This window comes from Triplophysa rosa, linkage group LG20 (genome assembly GCF_024868665.1).
Source record: "Triplophysa rosa linkage group LG20, Trosa_1v2, whole genome shotgun sequence".
Taxonomy (NCBI): Eukaryota; Metazoa; Chordata; class Actinopteri; order Cypriniformes; family Nemacheilidae; genus Triplophysa; species Triplophysa rosa.
Window position 1 is genome coordinate 4,460,466 of NC_079909.1, and position 27,078 is coordinate 4,487,543.

Below are 27,078 nucleotides of genomic sequence, written 5' to 3' on the forward strand. Positions count from 1 at the left end.
CATATGCATTGAATTTACATCTATAAAACCGACAGAAATCTGATATATTATACCCCCCTCCCGCTATATGCAAAGTGATAGTGTTTCCGTTTTTTAGCTGCTGCCTTGCATGTCTAAAGTGAAAGTTGTAAATTCTGTTAAGCACAACCAAGTTTACTTTTCATTTTTAGTCATTCAAATTAGTCATTTAGATTTTAATCTTTATATCCAGTGTATTTAATATGGTAAGGACAAAGATGCACTAGTACATCATGGGTCACCCATTGCAGGATTTAAATCCTCTTTAAGTTTAGAGTTTAATTAAATGAAGTCCAAACTCATTTTATTTTTACAGATGTGATCAGTTGGCCATACCCTGCACAACTGCACAATGAACTTTAAAGACTTGACAGCATCTCGCTGAATTCATAGCTGGCTGTCATGCATTTTATTCTAGTGAATGATTCTGAGGTTAGGTTTAATTCTAAACCTCAATGTCTATACTTTAAAGTCTTGGGTAAAGGTAGGAAAAATGACAATGGTAGTCAAAAGTGCCCCAGAACTGTTTGCTGTCCTACATTCTTCAAAATATCTTCTTTTGTGTTCTGCAGAACAAAAAAAATATAAAGTAAATTTTTCCTACTAGAATGGAGTCCAAGAACTGTTTGGTTATACGCATTCTTCCAAATATCTTTCTCTGTGTTCATCAGAACAAATATATTTATACAGATTTGGAACAATGCGAAGGTGAATAAATGATGACAGAATTATTGGGTGAACAATCACTTTAATAAATGTTATTAAAAGTTGATCATTTAAATAACATGTGATAACTTGCCCCAACATGTATATCCAATAAACGATATCATGACTCTTGTCATGTACAATAACTCACTTTATTTTTACTGTGTGTACCAAATGATTTAGAGGGATACTTTACCCAAAAATGAAAATTCTGTCATCATTTACTCACCTTCGAGCTGTATAAATGGCTTTGTTCTGATGAACACAGAGAAAGATATTTGGAAGAATGTTTATAACCAAACAGATCTTGCCCCAAATTGACTCCCTTAGTAGGAAAAACTACTTTATAATGTATTTGTTCTGTTGAACACTAAAGAAGACATTTTGAAGAATGTAGGACAGCAAACAGTTCTGGGGCACTTTTGACTACCATTGTATTTTTCCTACTGTGGGAGTCAATGGGGTTTCTGGTTATGAGCATTCTTCCAAATATCTTTCTCTGTGTTTGTCCGAACAAATAAATGTATACAGATTTGGAACAACTCGAAGGTGAGTGAATGATGACAGAATTTTAATTTTTGGGTGAAATATCCCTTTAACAGGATGTTGAAATTTCATAGTGTTGTGCATTAGACGTATGTATGACTTAACACCAGTGAAACAGCTTTTTGTACCAACTTCCCATGTAACAACCAGCCCTGATCTCTTGTATTAACAGAAGACAAGTGTAGAATATTTGTACTATAGAAACAGAAGCAGATGTCTGTATACAGACATGTCCCCAAACACACATACTTGAAGTTAAATGTTTTCGATGGAGCTTTGAGCTGTAATGGGAAGTGTGGTCACATGGTTCAGGTCAGGCTGCTGTCACATGGTTTGTGTTTGCAATGACTTCAGATGTCTGGACAAACTGTGGTTACGCACACTTAGTATGAAAGCATTTCATGATTCCTTTGAGAAATACTGATATCACGAGAAGGCATTCCACTGCAAGAGTCAGTAAACTATGGAAATACCAGCCATAAGTCTCAAGGTAAGTGCTTTATTTTTCAATCATGTTCATTTGTTGTGCTTTATGAAAAGGCTAACACGCAGAAGTGATTCATTGATAAAAAATCATCAAAATCATACACGATTGATGGAAACAATCATTTTTGCACAATGTTACACAGTTTTTAACATTTAAAAATGGTAAATAATGATGAATGATGTTTGCATCTCTAACCCTGTTGGTTATCATGTTATATTATTCAATGTGTGATTCGTGCTCTGATATACAGAATTTTCATGTGAATTTCTTTTGTGTTGGCACCATTGTATGAATACATATTACAGTCATTGCAGGCCCTGTTTTGAATGAAGACACTACGGCCTATGAGGTTTATTTAGACTTTTAGCACTGAAACCGTTTTGAAACGTTCAGTAAAATGGAGGAAACTGCTGTAACTATTCAACTTCACCTCGGCCATGACTTCCCCTTCCCTTTTGCATCATATCCATAAACATTTCTACATTTAATAGGTGTGGTTCAAGTCAGCACCATGTTTGGCCACGATGTATATGCTCATTACTGTAGAAGATGTTTAGGGAATAATTTGTACATTTACATTTCTTGCCTGTGTGTGTGCGTGCGTGCGTGCGTGTGTGTGTGTGTGTTCTGCAGGCCATCGTGTTGGTTCACTGGTTACTGACAGTCTGGTGAGATCATTTGTCTTTCTCAATTCTGTTCTTTCACACTAACCTGAGGAATCTCAGCAGTAGTGAAACTTTATCACACGATTCTTCTTTCAACAGAGACTCCTCCAAACCAGAAGCAGAAACCTCTAACCTACAGTATATATAATAATTATAACATCATATTATAATTAGGGATTTAACAATATTAGTGATATCCTGTTATCCTGTTATCGCAATAGCAAAATTGTCTCAGTATTATCGTGGTCACATGACTGTATGAAACGATAGGTCCATAAACCATAGAGAATGTTAACTTTGGCAAGGTCCATCTGGTGCAATTATTTTATATTATAAAAGGGATTTTTAGGTCATTTGACCCATCTCATACTATAATCATAACTGTTGCTTAGAGGTATGAGTTAGAGCATAAAGAAAAGAAGATGCTTATGGCACGTTTCCAAGTCATCATTTGTGAATTTAAATACCGCAACGAACACCATACCGTGGACGTTATACCGAGGTATTATACAGATTTTGATATTGTTACATCCCTAATTATAATTAATGTAATTAATATAACAAACATGTTTTCGTTATTGTATGTGTTGTCTTTATTTAATATTGGCACTATAAAAAATCCATGGATTGACATTATGTATGAACATATGTGAATGTGTGTTTGTGTGCAGGGGATGTTTGATTACATGGCTCCCTTACTCTTTTATTTTGGGTAATTTGAGTGTTCTTGCACTGGGCGTGTGGGCCATCGCACAACGAGACTCTATAGATGCTGTGGTCATGGTAAGAATGAAGACCTTGATCTTTAAAAAATCCTAATTAACGCAAATGGAAAAAAAGCTTTCGTGTACCTACAGTTATGAGTTTTCTTTACTTAAGAGGTTTGTAACAGCTGGTCAAGTCATGATGAAGGCATTTCATTTTACATTCATTTAAAGATGTCCCACAGTCAAAATACTCCAAATAGTCCACACTCTGGGTTATTCTGGTTAAGAACAGCCCACTTATACGATGAGGTTATGAGTTTTTTTATGAGGTTGCTAATGCGTATGAATTCATACAATCTTTTTTGCACGTTTTAGTATGATTTGCTTTCACGCCATTGATGTTAGGTTTAGGGGCGAGCTTCAGTCATGCTTTATTCTAAATTCAGATCATACAAATTTATACGAATTGGCCACATCATGCAGTAAATTAGTTCAACACAATCTTATGGCAAAAACGTAACTATTTTACGAGGTGGCTAATTTTGGCTGATTCGTATCAATTCATAAGATCTCATGCATACATTTTAGTACAATTTGCCTTAGCTTTGGACGTTATGTTTAGGGGCGGGGTTAGGGGTAGGGCTTCAGTATTGCCTTTTTCCTAGTGATCTACTTTTTCTAGAAACTACTTCTTCTTGCTTTATTTCCTTTATGCATGGTATACTTTTTTGATTCCTTCTCTCTTTCATTCAGTTCCTGATGGGTTTGGCTGTGACCATTCTAACTGATATCGTCCACATTGGAGTGTACTACACTCAATCTGAAAGCTTGTACGAGAGAACCGCACGGGACACATTCCGCTTCAGTGCGGGCATGGCCATCCTGAGTCTGCTGCTCAAACCCGTCTCTTGCTTCTTTGTCTATCAGATGTACCGGGAGAGGGGTGGCGACTACAACATTAACTTCGGTAAGTCCGTGGGTAACCAAAGACCCTAAAAGCTAATGTACATAAGAAACATGCATTATTATGTTACTATGGCAACAAAGTTGTGTTCTTGTACTTAAAGTATGTTTCAGTGACCAATTGATGTTTTGGTTGAGAGTGGTCTGTGATGCATGTGCTTCAGTGATTCTGAAAGTCTTTTAACCTAAAATGGTCGCATTGATTGCCAAGGTTTGTTAAAAGGCATTACTTCAGCCTATGTAGATCATTATCATTTTCAGGACATGGATTGTAGAGCACAAGTGAGGTTTTGAGTGAAAATGGCAAGCAGAATAAGTAAAAACAACAGCAGATGATTAAACCGCTGGCAACAAAAGTGAGTACACCCCTAAGTGCAAAATGTCCAAATTGGGCCCAAAGTGTCAATATTTTGTGAGGCCACCATTATTTTCCAGCACTGCCTTAACCCTCTTGGACATGGAGTTCACCAGAGCTTCACCGGTTGCCACTGGAGTCCTCTTCCACTCCTCCACGACGACATCACGGAGCTGGTGGATGTTAGAGACCTTGCGCTCCTCCACCTTCCGTTTGAGGATGCTCCACAGATGCTCAATAGGGTTTAGGTCTTGAGACATGCTTGGCCAGTCCATCACCTTTACCCTCAGCTTCTTTTGGGGCCGTTATCGTGATGGAATACTGCCCTGCGGCCAAGTCTCCGAAGGGAGGGGATCATGCTCTGCTTCAGTATGTCACAGTACATGTTGGCATTCATGGTTCCCTCAATGAACTGTAGCTCCCTAGTGCCGGTGTCCCGAAATTTCATCCTACCCGTCAGATTATCCTACCAGGCATGCACAAATCAATGTTACGTCATTTTTTTGCACTATAAAATCATCCTACCTGTTTATTTTATACTGCTACGGGAATCTTATAGTGTATTTTCATTGTTAAATCATTCTACATGTTTATTTAATACTGGTAGTACAATCTGACAGGGTATTTACGCTATACATTTATTTTATGTGTTTATTTTAAACTGGTAGGACTATCTGACAGGGTATTCTGCATTGTAAAATCATCCTACCTGTTTATTTTGTCGATGTGGTTACTGTAAGATCATATTAAGTTTTGCCCTGCGATAGGAAAAGCAGTCATGCAGCCCCAGACCATGACACTCCCACCACCATGCTTGACTGTAGGCAAGACACACTTGTCTTTGTACTACTCACCTGGTTGCCGCCACACACGCTTGACACCATCTGAACCAAATAAGTTTATCTTGGTCTCATCAGACCACAGGACATGGTTCCAGTAATCCATGTCCTTAGTCTGCTTGTCTTCAGCAAACTGTTTGCGGGCTTTCTTGTGCATCATCTTTAGAAGAGGCTTCCTTCTGGGACGACAGCCATGCAGACCAATTTGATGCAGTGTGCAGCGTATGGTCTGAGCACTGACAGGCTCACCACCCCACCCCTTCAACCTCTGCAGCAATGCTGGCAGCACTCATACGTCTATTTCCCAAAGACAACCTCTGGATATGACGCTGGGCATGTGCACTCAACTTCTTTGGTCGACCGCTGTATGGTCTTGGCCACCGTGCTGCAGCTCAGTTTCAGGCTCTTGGCAATCTTCTTATAGCCTAGGCCATCTTTATGTAGAGCAACAATTCTTTTTTTCAAATCCTCAGAGTTCTTTGCCATGAGGTGCCATGTTGAACTTCCAGTGACCAGTATGAGAGAGTGAGAGCGATAACACCAAATTTAACACACCTGCTCCCCATTCACACCTGAGACCTTGTACCACTAAAGAATCACATGACACCGGGGAGGGAAAATGGCTAATTGGGCCCAATTTGGACATTTTCACTTAGGGGTGTACTCACTTTTGTTGCCAGCGGTTTAGACATTAATGGATGTGTGTTGAGTTATTTTGAGGGGACAGCAAATTTACACTGTTATACAAGCTGTACACTCACTACTTTATATTGTAGCAAAGTTTCATTTCTTCAGTGTTGTCACATGAAAAGATATAATAAAATATTTACAAAAATGTGAGGGGTGTACTCACTTCTGTGAGATACTGTATTATAGCAATATTCATTGAAAGAATTTTCAAATAATCACATTTAGATCTATTTACTCAAAGACAGTATCTGACATGCAAATGGAAATACAAGAAATTTCAAAATGATTGTAAAACATCATTTAATAATCACACATTGAAAATTCACTGGTCAGAAAGTGTGGGAAGCCTGGTATCATTCAACTCAACAACACATTGATTATTAATAGTTTTCCATACTAAATGATTGAGTTTTCTGTCTTGTGTATCTGTTTGTCAGACCTGGAGACCTCCGTGGATAGTCGCTGCACCACAGACAGTGCTGATAGCACGTTTTTCACCCGCCGATACTGAACCTTCCCTCCCTTTCCTCCTTCAATACTGTTCGGTTTCCTCTTCAACAGGAAGTTTCTGTGCTGCTGGATTTTACATTGATTTATTTTATTGATTATTTATTTGTTTCTTGTTATTTCTGTTTTCTGCACTTTACATCATTCCTTGTAAATGTCCTTGTAAATGTCAGTCTCTCCTTATTCTTTTTGCATTTCTTTTACTTGATCTTTGTACTTGCTTTTCATTGTGTGTGTGTGTGTGTGTGTGCGTGTGTGTGTGTGCGTGTGTGTGTGTGTTCATGTTTGTATATCCCGGTGGGGACCTAAACCTGAATACGCACCAACACATGGGGACTCGTGTCACTGTGGGGACCAAAATTGAGGTCCCCAGGGGCAAAAAAGCTAATAAATTGTACAGAACAATATTTTTTACAAATCTAAAAATGCAAAAAGTGTTCTATGATCTTTAGGTTTAGGGATCAGGGTTAGGGGATAGAATATACAGTTTGTACAGTATAAAAAACATTACGCCTATGGACTGTCCCCACGGGGATAGTCAACCAAAGCCTGTGTGTGTGTGTGTGTGTGTGTGTGTGTGTGTGTGTGTGCGTGCGTGCGTGCGTGCGTGCGTGCGTGCGTGTGTGTGTGTGTGTGCTGTGCGTGTGTGTGTGTGTGTGGACATTAAGTTTCTGTTACAGAAAAAATGATAAATTCTGTTTGAAGTCTGCATATTAATTCAGTTTTTTTCAGGACCTTTCTTCGTATGGACCTGTGAGAAATTACAGAGCGAAAAACAGAGGGTCAAAAAGTCCCAGACCACTATTATCCATTTTTTGCAGCATTCAGACTCGTAGGAACTTATGGAGCGAAAAAAACAAGCACAAATGTACCAAAAATGTGCAAAATCGTCAAAATCCTGTAACTTTAGATTAATTAACATGTTGAAATTCTTATTGTGGTCAATGAACCAGGGTTTTTCAAAATAGATCCATGACAGTACAGTTGAAAATCTGATATACAGCACAAACCAGTTACTTTTTTATCCTTAAAATATACAAATATTTTATTTATTTGATTCTGAAATGCATTTTTATTTATTTTATTGTCTTTATGAAATATACAGTACATACATCAGTATCATCAACAAAATCATAAACAATCATAAACAAAAGCAAATCGGTCTGTTGGACAATATAGTACAGTAATAAATTCACTGCATGACAAATAAGTTACACCGTGTCTACACCGGATGCGGCGCGATGCGACGCAACAAAAGACAATAGAACGCATTAGCGCCCATTATAACTTTTAATTTTGTCCACACTTGATGCGGCGCGACAATCCCATTAAAACAAGCCGTGTGTCGCGTCCGGTATAGACACGGTGTTAGAGTAAGTTGACAACCTACAGATGAACGCCACTTTATATTGAGCATGATATATTGTTTTGTGATATCATGATGAAAGTTATAATAAAGTGTAATGGAGAAAATAAAGCTGTTTTATGTAGGGGATGCAAGGAACACAATTGAGAGTCTCATCATGTGTAACAACGCTTTATTGTTGTATGTGGTGTTTTCTGCCCGTATGATCACAGAAGTGCTGAATTGCTACAATGTCTCAACAGTCGATATTTGCTTTTGTTTTATGGTGCAATAAGGGAATTGTGCTGTTTTAAGTTATTTATTGCGATTGCAATTTCTCAAGTTGTGTTTTTAATAAACTGCAGCAATAGAAAATTGATTTTCTTGCTTGACTTATGTCTTTGTTCTTACAAAGCGGTTTTGCCTGAACTCTACACGATAAAGTAAAAACACGGCCTCTTCATTGGTATTCTGTTGATGTGCTGTGGGATTTGTTTAGTGAATCCATCATGAGGGAATCTTCAGTCTGAATAAAGAAGATTAGAGCAGAATATTGCTCCTGCGGTACCTGTGTAAATCACACATGCTGCAGATGTCCAGCGATCTGATGCCGTGTTCACTCATAAACCCAATGTGTATTTAATCATCTGTTCACAGAGACTTATGGTTTACTGAAGACCTGATGTTCTCATCTCAGTTTTCTGTCTGTGAACCCGAGAACAACTTGAAAATGGGAGTTTTTAGTAAATTGTCAAAAAAGTGTTTTCTATTTTACTATGACATATAGCTTGGCAATGTAAAATGGTTGAGACAGAGTTGATCAGCTCATTTACCCTGTCTATTACTTTCAGGTTTTCCAACAGTAACTAGAAACAGAGATACGTACCAGTCCATAGACCAGCAGGATCAGTCCACTGCTGCTGCCGGCTCCGTCGCTCAAGCCGAAGATGGCAAACATGGACCACGTACCTACTGAGAATGACCAAAGCAAAGATATAATCAACCTTTTTTACATGTTTGGTAACAATTTACAATCAGGTTTCATGTTTTAACATGTAGTATTTATCATTAGCCAACATGAACTGACAACTAATAATTCGTTTTTACAGGATTTATTCATCTTTATTAGTGTTTGTCAACTAATGTTAAAGCCACAATCCGCAACTTTTTTAGTGAAACACAAACAAACAAACAAAAACATGTCTGTTATGAATTCACAAGAAATGTTCATTTGAGAGATGGCGACAAGATTGCAGCTTTAACGGATACAACTTTAAATTTTTGTAGAAATATTGTTATTGTTAGTTAATATTTTGTTAGTTCATGTTAACTAATGTTAACAAATCCAACCTTTTTTTATTAAGGGCTATTGTTTATAGAGTCATGTTTATGGATATATTGGTGTTTGACAGAATACCTACAACTTTTATCAGCATGAAATGGTCAAATTACTTTGAGCATGCAAAATTCATTCGGAGGGTGCTGCAAAAATGTATTTAAGATATATTTTAAATTTCTGTACCGAGAGGTCACGTTGCGACGTTTTGATCTTCTATTGGTATCACGCATTCATGTGACGCGAATTTGCAGGTCAGAGTTCACCAAACTTGAACTTTGCTATGCAACGAAATGTGAAATATCTTCAGATGGGCTTTGCGTTTCCGGTCCGATGCATTCGCATGAATGGAAATCAATGGAACAAAAGTCAAGTGTGACCGCGGATTTACTTTACATCTGCGTCCGCAGAAGATGTTTAGATCAAATACTTCATAGAGGCTTCAAGTACCGCGTGAAATGTTTTACATAATATATTATAGGTTATATTTGTGCATATTATCTGTTACCGAAGGATAATCCCTCACTAGGTTTATGAAACACTTGATTCTTCTGTAATGCTTGGATGTCCATGTGCTAGTTTACCAGGACAGTATGTTTGTACTTAATTTATGTTGACACGTCGAAGTATTTTTGGCGTGTCACAGGTACTCCAGCGTTATTTTGTGTTTTTTTTCAAAGATTCTTACTTTTGTTTAACCATTTGCCACACATAGTGTGTATTTATTCAGATTATTTACTTAGCATGGTAATGCTTAACTTTGATGTCTAAAACTGGAATGTCTTATCAAATTTTAAGTGACAAAATGAGATGAATCGTTAGAAGAAAGTTGGTCCAGTATGTAAATGCTAAGCACTTAAAATGGAAAACTGTTTCAGACACATACCAATATCTGTTTTGAATGCACTATGGCACTGTGGTTAGTCACAAACCCAGAATCTGCTTGAAAGCAATCTGTATTTTTGCAACTTGGTCGCAGTGCAAAAGTTACACATTTTAAAACACAATTATGTGTATATTCATTTTTGACAGCCAGATGTTCATATCGTTGCTTTACACTTCAGTGTGAGTCAAGCTCAGTACAATAAGCACAATGTAAACCCATGCCAATACGTTTTAAGCATGATTTTTTTAACCTCCGTACCTGAAATGATATGCTGGATCATTGAATTGTCTTAGTTATTCAGCAGGTTGTAATTCATCCTGTTTGAGACTAATCGCCAAGAGATTCCTTTAAAAATCAATTTATTATGAAATGGTTATGAAATTAAGTAGTTCCCTGTTTTTCTTGCAGTTGTTGCAATGTTGCAGTTTCGTCTGTTTCAGTTGTTCTTAATGCTTGATGCAACACACGGGTTGCTGCAGTTTGACGACATTAAACAGAACTACCATTCAAAAGATTCGATCCCTTTGAGAGACTAAACATTTCTATAAAGTTTCACTGCAACAATGCACAGTGAAATAAACACTATACAAAAAACTCAAGTGAATATGACTATTGTTATTTTGGCCAGAATTTGGTTATTGTTTCAGTCTATGTTTTTTTGATATATTAGAGATTAGTTGTGATGTATTACGCTGAACATTTATTGTTTTGTCTGTAATTGAGAAGCTTAAGTCTGTTTCAGCTAATATATTTCTTCTTTTAAAAAATCAGTTCATTTTATCAAAAGCACTCAGATGCTGCCGAGTACCAAAACTATTATCTGTGACAAATTAGTTCTTGCTGTTTGATTTATATTGCTATCAGTGATATTACATGTTGTCATAGAAACGCCACAGCACAAAGCCTTTAGTCATTTAAATGAGGTTTTGGTTTTGGGTAATGCTCCAGGTTTTATTGGCAAAAACACAGTCTGCGTGGGCTTGATGATATCGTTTCAGATAAAAGATAAAGGCTATGATAGATAAGGTTAGCCGTGTGAATTTTGCTGGCATTGTCTTTAATTTACAGAATCTATTAGATTTTTCATTATTCTTTGAGTTTGTCAGCAAAAAAGTATTGCAGCAGTATTTTACAATGTTATTTATAAACCTTAATAATTATGCAAAATGCAAAAACCTCTGTGATTTGAAATGACTTTCAACAGTATTTGCATATATCAATATATATATATAAATATTAGTACAACGATTTTTCAGTTAAAAAAACAAATTGTGTTTAGACTCTGTAATGCACACAGGCAAATGTTAAATTGGCATCTTAATAAACTGAGATATAGGAAAAAAAGAGTTAATAAGATTGTTCTTGTTTTTTGCTGTCTTCTCAACACACATTGTCATACATGATTGAATATATTGAATTAATAGTTCACTTGTTTCTATATTGAGAGTGTTACTGGTAATAATTCATTTGCTATTAAAGTCGTCTGTAAGGTTTTCATTTAATGGCTAATATATGACTGTAATGCTTCTTCAGTTAGGTGCACACTGTTATTGATCCCTAACATCTACTTAGAATGCATGTGTGATGTGTTTCTGAATACATGAGCCACTCGAGAGGAATGGGTAAGATTAAGAAGGGTAAATGTTGTTTGCTTCAAAACATCGTCATAATATAATGCATAGGAAGTTTCTAGCATTTGGGACAGACAATCTGATCTAAGAGTTGTGACTTTGATTGTTGTTGATAGTGGTGGGGAGGGGAATCCTTAAAGTGGAAAAAGTTGAGATCCACTGGACACAAACATACACATGCCTGAACAGGTGGTGACGATGGTCCTTAGGTCAGAAACGTGATGACAACCATGAAAACCATTTCTTAATGCACAACTGGCCAGCATAAAGAAATACATTTAAGCAACGTATGGAGAAACCATTGCTTGTATTATACACACACTGATCAGTCAGAACATCAAACCACTGACGGTTTTTAGTGAGTGACATTGATAGTATTGTTACAGTGTTTTCTTGTTGTTGTTTCACGTGAACTGTCAGACAGATCCTGTTGAAGGTTAAAAGAACCAGTCAAATTGTATGAAAAACCAATTGTACGTAAAGGCTGCCCCCTAGTGGATATTAACTACTGATTTAGTTAGTTCAGAAGCAGACGTTGAACAGCCATTAAACATAATTCCATCATCAAAACAAATATGAAACACTACTTAGCAACATGTATCCCCACAGTTTATAAGAACAATATACATTTTATATCACAAAAGTGAGCGTGTGACAAATGAACTCATCCCTGTTATTGCATGAGGCAGGCTAGCCCATTCACCTTAATGCACTAAAAAGGTTTGGAATTTTTCACAAATGGGATTCAAGGACAGAAAATACAGCTAAAGAGTCTGAAATATTTTGTGCTTTTTTTTACATGAATTCAGGTCCTATTTATATGAAATATTTTGTGCTATTTTTTACATGAATTCAGGTCCTATTTATATAGGCCTACCCTTTTGCAAAGTCTTGATTTTGTTGTTGGGTGTACTATAATAAGTTTTCATGCTTTTTAAATTATTATTTACATTTTACATTATTGCAGCACCACCTCAAACAAGTAGAGTTGACTTGTTGTTACCGTTTTATCCTACAGGGGTCGCGCTGTGGCTCAAGTGCCCAGTTCAAAGAGCGTTGACTTAGTTTTTTTTTACATTTTGTAGATATGTGCGGTATTTTATAGCAATAAAACATTCATAGAATAGCTTGCTAAACATTATCTTTTTTAATTTAAAAATGTTTAAAATGTAAACAGTACTGCTTTCTCTCAATGATTATGTGACTGTATTGTTTTCAACAAAACAAATGTTTAGCCAAGTGATGCGCGTACTATCACAGACAGCCGAACACCATAACAGCAAATACACTACTAAAAAAATGAAGGGAACACCTAACTCACACTGTATTACATCTCAATGAACAACATATCCAGGTTAAAACTCTTCACTTACTTTGCATAATGTTGTAAGAACAAAATAATGTGACAATGGTCAATGAAAGCCAAAATCATCAACACATTCAGGGCAGGAATTACAGTAAAACACTGTAAAAATGAAAATACTGTCTGTCTCAACTTGTTTGAATTTCATCACAGTAATAATTAGTCAGTAATGTGCATGGCCCCACGTGCCCGTATGAACTCCCAACAATGTCTGGGCATATTCCTGATGAGATGGCACATGGTGTCCTGGAGGATCTCCTCCCAGACCTGGATCAAAGGCATAAGTGAGCTCCTGGACAGTCTATGGTGTTACTTGACGGCTTCGGATACATGAGATCCCAGAGGTTCTCAACTGGATTTAGGTCTGGGGAACGTGAGGGCCAGTCAATGTCATCAATGCCTTCATCATCCAGAAACTGTCTACAGACTCTGGCCACATGAGGTCGGGCATTATCATGCACCAGGAGGACCCTGCACTGCACCAGCATCAAATCTGACAATAGATCTGAGGATTTCACCCCGATACTTCACAGCACGTGGAGGTCTGTGAGACCCTCTGATGATGCCCCCCCACACCACCCATACTGTTGCCTCTCCAGTGTACCTGTTGTCACTTTTATTAGCATCAAAACAAGTAAAAATGTTTCACAATCACTTATGCTTCCTTGCCGGTGTTTAATCAAAATTCTACTTTAGAGATAGGGACCAATCACAAAGCAGCATCCTAAGTGAATGAACCAATCAGAAGTAGGGGAGTCGTAATAATTTCACGGGGAGTCGAATTTCGGTACAACACCGGCATGATTGATATTTCTGAAAGTTAACAGACTTTGTGTTATGCTGTGATGATTAAGTGTTCCCTTAATGTTTTTGAGCAGTGTATACCATTACCAACATCATTTGTAAATACACCCTTACCCTAACCATTTAAACTACCTAGTGTTAAAATGGCTAAAAAACACGGTTGCGTGATGACGTCAGACTCGAAACACCAAGGTTTTAGTGACAGCCAGATCAATCAGCAAACGCGAAAAGTCGCTGTGTTCCGCCCTCTTTGAGGTCCTCTCGTTTCTTATTTCCCAAGCTTCCACCCGTTTTATGTTTCTGTGTTGTCACATGTCAGTGTTGTTTCTGCTTTCCGCTTTCAATCACGGCGTTATATCATCTGTTTTAATAAACAATGTGGATTGCTTTGCCTTTAATCGCGCTAAGTTTGTCTGCACATGTGAGCGCAAACATTTGCCCGTGTGCGCGCGAGGACCTCTGCGAACCCATCCGACACCAGCCGGCGTTTGAGGTGAGTGACAGTCTGGACCCGGAACCGACAACTTGAGCCAATGTCTCTTAAACAACATTTTATGAGTGCGATAACGTTCGTATGACTTAAGAAATGGGAGAAATGACCAACCCATGTCCTCCGATAACAGTCAAAACTTTGCACTGAACAAGATGGAAAAATGTGTAAACACATGTTTAAAGTGTATGATTATATTGAGAAGTGTCATTATGAAAGTTGGTGGTTGGAATGCATTGAGACTAATGTATGCTATTCAGTACTGTATGAATTAAGTCATTCAGCTAAAATACTTTCCCATTTTATCATGTGATATAGACGTGACATCATAAACTCACTACATGTCACTGAGTCAGCAGGAGTTGGATAGGGCTGCAGCTATCGATTATTTTAGTAATCGAGTATTCTACTGATTTCCCATCGATTAATCGGGTATTCGGATAATAAGTACTTTTTCTTTATTAAAGAGCAATACTAAATATACAAGAGAAAATAAGACAGGTCTCTTAAAATGAACAACTAATTTGTTTCCTTTTTAGAAAAACTAACATATTTATTGCTGAAATTGCATACATTCATATCTGTGAAAACTAAACCCATTTAGTACATTCCATTGCCATATTACATTCAAAATACAATATAGGCCTAATACAAATGTATAAGTGAGAAACATGAATAAAATAGAAAGAATAATTTCAAAGGTAAACAACTAACTGATGCATTTAGTTTATCTAAATTAGTTTTAGTTTCTTTTTTTTACTATTAAATAGTAATATATTTGTCCACATAAAAATACCGAGTTAACCGGACTTTTATTTTGGCAGGTCGTCTGAAGACGCTTATTTTTGTGTGTTAGCTTCACTCAGTAAAATGTTCTGAAAGAAAATCTCAGCAACTCATGTGTTCATGTCCTCATTCAGCACAGACGCAGACAAATTCATGAGCATCACGCGTGTAGCACGTTAAACTGTGAAGTTCATTCACTCAGACATGCAGAACAGGCAGATGCATGTGTGTAAATAACAGGATTCGGCATCCACTAGTCCGCATCTAGTTTTATAGACTCAATGCAGCCGGAAAACAAGTTTCACTCGCAAACTAGACTAAAACTAAGTAAAATAGCAGTTCACCATTTCAATAAGCTATCACTTATTTATCAGCATGATAAATAGGTGTGAGCGTGTGAACAGACTAAAATGCGCGTGTCTCGCAGTGAATGCGTGAGACTTGAGAGCCCTGTAACATGAATAGAGTTTAGCGGGCTGTGCGTCAGTAATAACGGTCCGTGGGGAAACGCAGTGCTCCGTGTGTACTGTAGTTAACTGATTAAACGAGGCTGCGAGGGAACAAAAATTGCCTCGATTCATTTTTGTATTCGAAGTACTCAAGTTACGATCACTCGTTTCATCCCTAGATATTAATGTTCTCTGTTGCCTAACATGTGCAGTTAACGCATCTCTTCCAGGTGTTTGTATTTGATGTTGGTGGAAAGGCTTGGAAATTCTACGACTGGACCAAAGTGACGACGGTTGCAGCTTTTGGACAGTTTGATGCGGAGCTCATGTGTTACGCTCATTCCAAAGGGGCTCGGCTGGTTCTGAAAGGTAGGAATGACAGATGTATCAGTTGTTTTTAATTCTTTATTTGGGCGAATTACCCCCAAACTAGCCATAAGGACTGAATGCTTGCCTTCACAAACACAGTTAATAAGAAAGTAGAAATGAATTTAGTCAGTTGTGTTACTGTGTATATGTGATGTGAAATGGTCTTGGCAGGTGATGTATCACTCTCAGACATAGTGGATCCAGTAAACAGGACAACTTGGATCCAAGGAAATGTCCAGTTGGCAAAGAGTCAGTTCATGGATGGAATAAACATAGACATTGAGCAGGCTGTGGAGGCGGAGTCTCCGCAGTACTATGCTTTGACAGCCCTTGTAAAGGAGACCACCGTGAGTTTCCACAAAGAGATCCCAGGCTCTCAGGTAATAAAGAATATTACAGGAAACGATGTCATATCTGTTATTGTCAAGACCACTGAGATTTAGTCTTCTCTACCTTTACAGGTGTCATTTGATGTGGCGTGGTCACCCAAATGCATAGATAAACGCTGCTATGACTACGTTGCCATCGCCGATTCATGCGACCTCTTGTTTGTGATGTCGTACGATGAACAAAGCCAGATCTGGGGCGATTGTATTGCCTTGGCAAATGCGCCGTTCAATCAAACATTGACAGGTGAAAAAAACAAGTAGTTTATTAAGTTAATTTGCTTTTTAGGATCTTTACCTTACAATAAGATTTGGGGGGTTTGTAGATGTTACAAACATTTGCGAGCACATTTATTTTTCTAAAGGCAGTGTTTTACAGTTTCACTTTTACCTCATCTGACATTTGCTCCAGATTTCTTTCTTGGTCAAATTCCCAGAATGCCTTTGCACTGCATATCACTGCATACTTCCGAAACAGCATGTTTGTTTAACACAGTGGTTCTCAAACTTTTTGTTGTAAGGCCCCCTTTGTGTAGAGTGCATCGCTTTGCGGCCCCCCAAATAAAGACTTATAATCTTAAATTTAACATTTTTATTTAAACAAAAACATATTCGGCTATACAATGCTGAAACATCAATTCTTTTGTCTGTTGGTCTTATTTTTCTGATGTTTGATTGCATAAAATCTATGATCAATTTCTATATTTCATAAAATGCCACAAAATCTGTGGCCCCCTGGATCCATCTCGGGGGGCCCCCAGTTCGAGAACTAAAACACACGCTGCATGTATTGTCAGTGTTTGTACATAGCCTGTAATAGCCTTCAGATGAAACTGTGACATGAATAATTCATTGACCTGTTTTTTTTTTACTGCATGAAACACACCCAACGTTAAAATGTTTGTTTTTCAGCCTATGATCAATACATTAGCATGAAAATAGATCCAAAGAAACTTGTGATGGGTTTACCATGGTACGGTTATGACTACACCTGCCTAAATTTCTCAAAGGTAAGCAATTGATGTTAAAAGCAGACACTTTAAAAAGCAACTTGACATAGAATGCTATTATTCATTCATATACACATACATTAGCCAAACATAACAGTACAAAAGGTTTGTACTATTAATAACTATTTGATTGAGTTAAGGTTAATTTAACACTTAGCTAAACGGATTCAATTCTGTTTCAGATAGAAGATCTTGATTGATGTGCTTTATTTGTTCCCTGGTCTGGTGCAGGATGGAGTATGTTCAATTCCTAAAGTGCCGTTTAGAGGAGCTCCGTGTAGCGACGCGTCCGGCAGACAGATTCCCTACAGAATCATGATGAAACAGATCAACAGCTCAATGTCAGGCAGACTGTGGGATGACAACCAGCGAGCGCCTTACTATAACTACAAGGTACAATACCAGCAGTCTTGTTCAGAATACTTACTACTGTCAGTAATCCACACATCGACACACCATTCACACGGTCTGTATTTTCAGGACACAGAAGGTAGGGTTCATCAAGTGTGGTACGATGACCCAGAAAGCATTGCCCTGAAAGCTGCCTATGTAGCACAGCACGGTCTGAAAGGAATCGGTATGTGGAACGGGAATCTCCTGGACTACAGTGCAGATCCGATCGCCCAGCAACAGACGTCAGACATGTGGAACGCCCTGACACCCAGTTCACACAGAAAGACTGCTGCTGTCTCCTAGAGTCATTCAAGTTACTATTGCTTCAAGTCAATATACACGTTTGTCTCAGGGCTGACAGAGGATGTGTAGTCCTCTCTTAAACATGTCAGGTTGATTTCTTTTTTATAGTTTTTTTAACAGACAACACTGAATAAATGGAACATTTAATGATAGCAAACCTAATAGAACGTTTTGTATTTTCACTTAATTTCAGTAAGTTTGAATAAAACCTTTTTGATTTATTAAGTGTAATCACTTGCATGGCCATAATTTCCCATTAAATACTACACATCTTAATTTTACATAAACACAATAGTAGTCAGGTTTTATTTATTATGTGCACACTTTACACAAGGTGAACCTCATTGAAAATCTTAAAACGAAGGTTGTGCACATTGTAGTCTTTATAAACAATAATAGAATCAACAGTTTATCAGTCACATGACAAAACGTAAAGGTGCAGTAAGGGTTTTTCCACTGAGGAGGCAGCAGCCGCTCAACTAGAATGTGAAAATAATCACGATTCTGGTAATAAAAAATCATTTGCTGAACAAGCAGGTTAACTTTCAGAAAGTTTCTCCTGCATGAAGCTGGAATGGCTGTTTATGGGTCAATTACGTATTACGACCACTTATGTGGTGCGACCAACTGTTACTACTAAGATTATTACTTACCAGAACTAAGAGATGCAAATACTTAGTTTCTAAACACTGGGGTGGTTTCCCGGACAGGGCTTAAATCTAGTCCCAGACTAACTAAAATGTTAGAGGTGTCTTGATCGACAACAACTTACACTGACATGTCTTAAAATATTTCAGTACGGTGGTTTTGTCTTAAGATGCACACCAGTGAGGTTTTTTGTGAAGTATGTTTTTAAAAACGATTTAAATATCCCAATTTAACTAAGGCCTTAACCTAATCCCTGTCCAGGAAACCGCCCCTATAACTACCAAAGATTTGTAAAAAAAAATGTTAAGCATGTCAAGGAAATGATTTAATTTGAAGATAAATCTCGGTCGCACCACATTACATTTTTTAAGGCTATGGCCGATGCATTGATGAAAAACACTAAAATAAAAAAATAGTTTAAAATTTTCATCTGCATTTATGTGTACACCACATTCTTAATGTTTGAATAACTGCAATAGATATATATTTTTTTTCTTTTATATTTAAAATTGGCATGTTGAAAATCCTTATAGGTCATTGACCCATATGAGTGGTTTGAAGCTGCATTTTAGATCATTTAAAAAATAAAAAAAAATACATCAAATTTTTTACTCTTGTCACAATTTACAGATTTTGTTACACAAATTTTGTATGTGTTTTACTTGTTACTTTAACATACAGTACATGTTGCTATACAAACACTTATAAAAACACAAAACAAAATAATGATGTCTCCCCCATCTCTACACCATCCAAAAACATTTAAAGGGGTCATATGGCGCGTGTTATAAGTTGCCCATGCATGTATTAGACACGTGAAATTGCAAAAATGAAAGTGTGGGAACAAAAGATGCATTCTATCTAAAAGCGAATGCTCACCCAGACCTGCCTGAAACGCATCGTGTAACCACACCCCCACAAATCTACGTCAGTTCGTGGTATGATTTGACTAAGACCGCCCAAATGTATACGCAAGTGAGGTGGGCATACCTGTGAGTACAATTGAAGAGGAACCTGATGTTCCAAATATGGTAAGAGGCGTTACACTTCCGTCACACGCTTGCAGTATTTGACCAATCACTACGCACTGGTTAACTGGCCAATCATAGCACACCTCGCTTTTCAGAGCCATGAGCTTTGTAAAAAATCTGCGCGATTCAGAGAGGCGGGACAAAGAGGAGATACAAACATGCACGGTATGTGGAAAATACAACGTTTTAAACCTTAAATCGTGTATACACATTGCATTACATCTAAAACAAACCATAATATTAGTTTTAGCCCTGTCATATCACCCCTTTAAACAAAGAAAAGCACTCACATTTCACCTTTAAAATACTTAAAATATTTATTTTGATACTTAATGAATACTTCAATATTTTAGCATCAAGTCAAATCACAATTTATATAATGTCTATTAAAATGGCAATTTAGGACATCAGATTCATGTTCACATCTGAGATCTCTTCTGCATCAGCTCTGTCCTCAGTGCCTGCAGTTCTGTAGATGCTTGATTTCTCAGCTAAAAAAATAAAACAAACAACACATGCAATGTTAATGCAGAGACCATAACAACAGAAATGCATTGCATTAATTAACTACCTTGATCTCTGTGGCCAGTTTCATTTTTGCATCATCCACATTTTTCCTCAGATTATCAATTTCACAGCTCTCCGTCATAATCTGGATTATCCGATCATTCTGTGAGGAGAACGAAAAACAAAATCCTTCAAATTTAGCATAATTTAAAAAGGGTTAAATTGGTAATACTTTACACTAAGGTTGAATACTGTATTATGCACTGTAAAACATTGTTTTTCTGCCTTAATTTCTTAAATTCTTTAGTACAATTAACACAAGTCATTTAATCTTACTCTTGTTATATTTAAAGGTCTTAACACTACTCCAACTCAAAAAATAAATTAAAATTAACTTATTGTGATAAGTAACATCAACTCAACCAGTTGTCGAAATGGTAAATTGAAATGAAATGTAAAGTACAGCAAAAAAAACTTCACAATGTGGCAGTTTGTTTATTACTATTGTGTCTATGTTCATTTATTTACCTTGAAATGTAAAAAAATACAATTTTAATGAACAATAATCACATTTAACTTGTTATTGCTTAACTGAAAGATTACCTTTGTGCTTGACAGTTTTCCAGCTTGTGTTTGACGTCTTGTACTTTCTCGGGCTTGGAGTTGCCGTAGCATTTTACAATAAAAAGTGTGAAGTTCCTGTCTAACACTCCTGAGAGTGTTTTCGTGTTGAACTGTGGCCTTCTTAGTGTCAAAATATTTCCTTTTCCATTTGTCACGTGCTTGAGAGGTTAAAGAATAAATCACAAAATAATGGTTTTCTTTCAAGAACTTGAGGGTCACATACACAGTGTCTACACCAGACGCGAGCTGCGCGACATAACAAACGGCTTGTTCTTAACGGGTTTGTTGTGTCGCATCGTGCCGCATCCAGTGTGGACAAAAAGTATAATGGTTCAAATTGGTTCTATTGTCTTTTGTCGTGTTGCATCGCGCCGTATCCAGTGTAGACAAAGTGTTTTTTTCACATTTTATAATGTAAACTCATTCAGGCGGATTTTTCTTCATTATTCGGTTAAAGTCTTTTAAAAACATTTTTATTGAATGGAATTTTAGATTTGAAATAAAATAAACTAATATGTTGACACAATAACATTTTTGTCTACCAATTAATTTTTGCCATTTAAAGGTACAGTTTGTAAAAACCGCCGCTAGAGGGCGCACGATCAAAACAACAATAATGGCGTAGCTTGATGACGCTGTGAAGGAGTGTAGAATGATGGGATCTGTTGTCTTCAACTCCCCTGCTGATGGCCATCAATCAGACGGGAACGAGAAATCATGTTAACTGATAAGGTAAAGTAATAAACTTTTATAAATGTTGCGTTTGATGACATCATTTTATTTCATTATAATGAATTAGACCCGAGTAATGTAAGGTTTAAAACTACATTGTTAGTCATAGATGTTACAGTATTTGTCCAATTCGATGGTGTGAAAACGCAGTTAAGTGTTCAAATCAATCCTAGTGAAAGTTATTTTGAACGTACCCACACTGTTGTCATGTGGTTTCTACGTCAGTAAAGGTGGTAACAAAGGGTAACGCGGATATGACGCCATTGACAGGCGACTGCGCGGTCCCGTGTCACTGTTTAGGATGCCGATTTTCTCACGATTTACAAGTAGTTGGACACATTTGAGATATTGTAAGTATTCAGCTGAACAAAATATATAAAATATATTTTTCTGCAAAATTGATACAAACTGTACCTTTAAGGATACACCTTCAGTTAAAAAAGTCTAGAGAACCATTTCACTCAAGTGACCCTAAACTTTTGAACTGTAGTGTGTGATTTATTTGTTGTATATGATAGTAGAATGTATATGTTAAAGTAATTGGGTTGGTATGCCTTTGTTTCTGATGTACATGTCTACTTGATAGGGATGGTGTATATTTTGGTTCCTGTAATATATACGTAAATTGTGGCAAATATTATGTTTTATTGATGGTGATGGTGTATACCTTGATTCCTGCGGTGTCTGTTAAGGGCTAGAAGCTCTCTTCCCTTTTTCAAAAGCTCATGTCTGGTTTGTTCAAGCTGTTTTCTCTGTTCTTTCAGTCGCTTGATTTCCTTTATTAACTCGTCACCTTAACATATAAATCAATGAGCACAGTTTGGCAAGACGTTGTTATCGATCATAACTAATGCTGTCTTACATGTGGTTGTTTGTTGTGTATAAAGTTCTAGAGAGTAAAGAGACAGCTGAGAACAACACACTGTGGGGAGTGGAGAGTTTGGTCTGCTCACAGGAACCTGTAAAACACATCAAATCCAAACTGAAACCTTCTCACAACAATGTCTGTCCTTGAATGTCCAGAACACACTATTCAGCCAGCAGCTGCATTGGGAATTTTACTCGGACAATAAACCTCCGGTGTCTTTATGTGGAGGAGACTTTTACAATGCTTCACTTCCTGTTTCGTCTCGACCATTTCTACTAAAACGTCTGAAAGTCTACACTGCAAAAAACTATATTCTAACTAAGTGTTTTTGTCTTGATTTGTAGTACAAATATCTAAACATTCTTAAATCAAGATGCACTTTCTTGACAAGAAAAGTGAACTATGAAATTGAAGTCTCTTTTTAAGGAGAATTATATAAGAATAAAGTAAGTTCGTGGTAAAGACAAGCAAAAAAATCTGCCAAAGGGGTGAGAAAAAGAAACTTGAATTAGGTACTTGAGAAAAAGGTCAAACTAAATTCAAGTTTATTTTGCTTGGTTTTACCTTAAACTTACTTCATTCATAAAGAACCTGTTAAGCCCCTGTATGGATCTTCAGTGGTTCTATATAGCACCTCAGTCACTCTGAAGAACCCCTGAAGCACCAAGATATGGTTCTATATAGCACTAAAAGTGGTTCCCCTATGATTACGAACAAAGAACCACTTTTAGTGCTAAATAGCACAATTTTTTCTTTAGAGTGTACACGGGAATGTGAGTTTGAGTGAAACTTTTACAAATTTAAACGTGGAGAAGGTGGTGAATTTTCTTTTTAGTTAAGTGAGATCAATAAGATCAAGTCTTACCACATGATCAGATTTTTCTCCGCTTGATTTCAATGTCATTGAGGTATTGAATTTCCTAGATGTGAAGAAGAAACAGGATTAAGGCTATTATTGTTAACATTGTTACTGTAATCAATATTAAAAATAATATTTTAAATTTTCGCGGTGATTTACAGCTAAAAAGGTCTAGCTTACCTAACCAATACAGGAGAGGGGTCAGCATCCACAAATAACCCTGGATCTCCACTGGAAGTTCTTTTAAAGCTGTGTTTTGTTTTTGTGACCGTATCCATTGTTACTTGAGAATAAACATCCTGTTTAGCAATATGCCTTTCTGATTTAAAACAGAAAATGAATCAACTGACATTAAATGCAGTTGAACCAAAAATTGCTATTATTTACTCATCCACGTCATCTCATGTCTTTTCAACCCTGTATGATATCTTTCTTCTGCACAACACAAAAGAAGATATTTTGAAGTATGATGGTAACAGAACAGCACAGCCCCTATGGAGGGATTTCATGATATGTCTTTGATCATTATTCACTATTCATTGCCATTCTTTTTGAAAACATGTGTATGAGAGTGGTTTTGATGTTTGGTAGCGTTTATGAAATCTTTCCGGCCCCGTTACTATGACTACAGTCTTGTATGCTGATACAGCACAATGAGCAAGGCCACAGTTTTGCCACAGTTAAAGACGAGAGAAGGAGGTGAAGAAGGGGGAAACACGACCTGAAACAGGTCATGATGACCAATGAGTCATGACATGATTGTGGTGGACGAGAGAAGGATCGGTTAATACAACAAGGTGATATCATGAATAAAACCCGATTGGTGAAAGATGATGTAAACCCCTTGCAAGTTTGGTATAAATGTTGGAGTCATGTGTGCATTTGTCAGATGATCCTCTGGGCATCTCACTTTGTTGGCTCGAGCAATAAAGTTTTGACCTTTTGGCATCTGGAGCCTTTGTCAATGAGAAGACTGATTCGCCACAACACCCCCCATTCACTTCTATTGTAACCAATGCAAGTGAATGGGAGGCTGTTAACAACATTCTTCAAATGATCTTCTTTTGTGTTCTGCGGAAGAAAGAAAGTCATTCAGGTTTGGGCGAGTACATGATGACAGAATTTTCATTTTGAAGGTGAACTACTCCTTTAAAATGTTTGTGTTTCACAGATATAGATTTTGAACCACACGAGCGTGAATAAATGATGACAGAATTTGTATTTGTGACTGAACTCAAAATCTCTTTAAAATCTATTATTTTCAGGAGCTAAGCTGACTTTCCCACACTGTACTGTGTGTCTTGATCAAGAGCTTGCTGAACAAAAATCTTTCAGGGATTACACGTTCCATTAGTCTTTATAAATGTATAATTCTATAAACATGTGTAATGTATCATATGCGACTTATATGATCTTAATCCATCAGAGTGGTCCATATCTGCTTGTGTTTTGAGCCGTTTATACCAGACTGTTTGGCCTCAGGCTCCATCTGATCTTGTGAACTGTATGTCAGATGACGTGTGTCTTCGTCGCTCTCGTTCTTCTCTTCCGCCAGCGTGAGGACAGACTGTTGAGCTCTCTTGTTGATTGAAGGGAATTTAATGGGCTCTTTACTCTGGCCAGGTGCACATGTGGGTCTGAGTAAATCTTGACTGTGATGGTCAGTGCTGCTGACTAAAGTATCAGGAGTCAGTGAGCTAGAGCAAAGACCACTGTCATTTTCACCCACCGGCAGAAGATAGAGTTCAGGAAAAGGAGCCTGATTTGAAGAACAAATGAGTAAAAGATTCATTGCTGCGAATTAGATAGGTAGATAATTAGATACTTACAAACGGTGGAGCAAATGATTTTACTGTCAGTTCTCCTTCTTGTCTGAATTTAACCTGTAATAAAGTCAGAAAAGGAACTGGATGACGTCTTTGTTTTAAATCACAAATAAACTATGCTTTCCTTTGTCTAGAAACAATTCTTCCAGCATCTCTACTCCATCCCAATGCTAACTTTGATATTATTAATATCGCTAGATTTACGTAAAAGCCAGACCTCGGGTCTCACGCTACTCACCAGAGCCAGACTTCTGCCGACACATTTTAAAAACACATATTTATCAGCGATCCTGTCCAGCCCGAGAAATGATCCAAGATCAGCTCTGAGATCAGACAGTGTTATATCAGAATCAATCCTGAAACAAACATCAAGATCAGATAAACTCACATCTGAATCAACTGAATAGGGAAGTCTGGGGCTAGTTGTCACACACCAGGAAAGTTACAAAAGCTGTATCTGCATAAATGTTATGTTTAAATCCAAATACATAAATGTACCTCTTTTCTTGCGTCAGTTGTTTCAGAACTCCAGCTATGCAAACATCATTAAACACATGCAGCAATATACGGAGGACAGCTTCAATAAAATGTTAATGAAATTTTCTCTTACTTAAAAGTTGGATTGATTTATGGGTTCAAAAATGACAAATTCTTTTGACCAAATGAATTGTTTAATATTTTGTGTGTGTTACCTTTCACATTTTTCATGATTAATGAAATCTGTGTTTTTAAGCGATTTGTTTAACTTTCTAAGTTTAAAGCTAAAAAAACAATAGGCCCATGCACTTTTATAAAAAGGGCATGTATGTTTTTATTTGTTTATTTATTTTTACTTGGTAATATTAGTGATATTTCTCTTTTTAAAATCTCTGTCATTCTTTAAGTCCCCCTTGGGGATCAATGATAATGATATATTTTTCATTATCCTTCGTAGGATATAATGCTGGATAACTTTTTGCCCACAATACACACTGCAAAAAATGACATTCTTACTAAGCATTTTTGTCTCGATTTAGTAACAATCTCTAAAACTTCCTAAATCAATATACAATAACTTAAGAAAAGATATTTAGTCTTGTTTTATAAAAAATAATATAAGAATTAAATAAGTTTATGGTGAAAACAAGCAAATAATCTGCCGATGGGGTGAGAAAAATAAACTTGAATTTAGTTTGACTTTTTTCTCAAGTACCTAATTCAAGTTAATTTTTCTCACCCCCTTGGCAGATTTTTTTGCTTGTTTTTTTTTACCATAAACTTACTTGATTCTTATATTATTCTCCTTAAAAAGAGACTAAATATCTTAGGTCACTTTTCTTGTCAAGAAAGTGCATCTTGATTTAAGAATGTTTAGATATTTGTACTACAAATCAAGACAAAAACACTCAGTAAGAATATTGTTTTTTTGCAGTGCACCAAAGTAAGAATTTATGTAGAAACTTTCAAATACGTGTAAAGTTGTGACAGCTAGCCCCTATGTGTTAAAACTGAGTGTAGTAAGTAAGAGACCTGATAAATCCTGCTGATATGAAAGCGTTCACCGCATCAGCCGACACTTTATTCAGCCTTCGATCAAACTGATCTTCGGGTACATAAAACACATGCAGCTCCACTCCCTTCATAAAAACACACATCGCGTGTATATGTAATCGTATCTGGCATTCATATGAAGTATACAAAATATATACAAAAACGTACCTGTGTGGTTTTATTTCTCCTGCCGGTAAAGCCGCTCATGGTGACATTGCTTTTAGTTCTCGAAGGTTTTTTTCGTCGGAGACCAAAGACCCTGTAAGAAAGGTCTCCGCACTCGGCGGCACTACTCGTGTTACTTGCATCTGTTTGTAGCCACAACCGTTTCACTCGTAAAAGACCATTCATACTAAACAACAGCTGAAGCAGATGGAGAACTTCCGGTGATTCGTCACTCACTGCTGTACGAGAATCTTC

General features: G+C 37.0%; 3 protein-coding genes across 4 annotated transcripts; 2 read left to right on the plus strand and 1 right to left on the minus strand.

Moving 5' to 3' along the window:
* The first annotated feature begins 1,565 nt into the window (after positions 1-1,565).
* On the plus strand, positions 1,566-11,390 carry agtrap (angiotensin II receptor-associated protein). Of its 2 annotated transcripts, none has more exons than XM_057362778.1 (5): positions 1,566-1,759; positions 2,390-2,424; positions 3,093-3,204; positions 3,882-4,095; positions 8,485-8,654. In XM_057362778.1, exons 1-5 carry the CDS (start codon positions 1,733-1,735, stop codon positions 8,508-8,510), a joined length of 414 nt encoding a protein of 137 aa, XP_057218761.1. In that variant the 5' UTR covers positions 1,566-1,732; the 3' UTR covers positions 8,511-8,654. The 2 variants fall into 2 exon arrangements, with proteins under 2 accessions (XP_057218761.1, XP_057218760.1); XM_057362777.1 differs by lacking the exon at positions 8,485-8,654 and adding an exon at positions 8,679-11,390 and having other exon boundaries at positions 1,575-1,759.
* A 2,688-nt stretch (positions 11,391-14,078) lies between these two features.
* On the plus strand, positions 14,079-19,276 carry ctbs (chitobiase, di-N-acetyl-). The gene is made up of 7 exons (XM_057361700.1): positions 14,079-14,340; positions 15,803-15,941; positions 16,113-16,321; positions 16,403-16,574; positions 17,240-17,337; positions 17,569-17,730; positions 17,818-19,276. Exons 1-7 carry the CDS (start codon positions 14,224-14,226, stop codon positions 18,031-18,033), a joined length of 1,113 nt encoding a protein of 370 aa, XP_057217683.1. The 5' UTR covers positions 14,079-14,223; the 3' UTR covers positions 18,034-19,276.
* An 85-nt stretch (positions 19,277-19,361) lies between these two features.
* Positions 19,362-26,993, minus strand: spata1 (spermatogenesis associated 1). The gene is made up of 12 exons (XM_057361697.1): positions 26,827-26,993; positions 26,638-26,744; positions 25,367-25,484; positions 25,132-25,185; positions 24,767-25,061; positions 23,483-23,621; positions 23,309-23,363; positions 22,438-22,534; positions 22,243-22,368; positions 20,823-21,001; positions 20,284-20,382; positions 19,362-20,203 (listed from the first exon to the last, which is right to left on the minus strand). The coding sequence occupies exons 1-12, from the start codon at positions 26,863-26,865 to the stop codon at positions 20,132-20,134; spliced, it is 1,380 nt and encodes a 459-aa protein (XP_057217680.1). The 5' UTR covers positions 26,866-26,993; the 3' UTR covers positions 19,362-20,131.
* Positions 26,994-27,078: the final 85 nt, after the last annotated feature.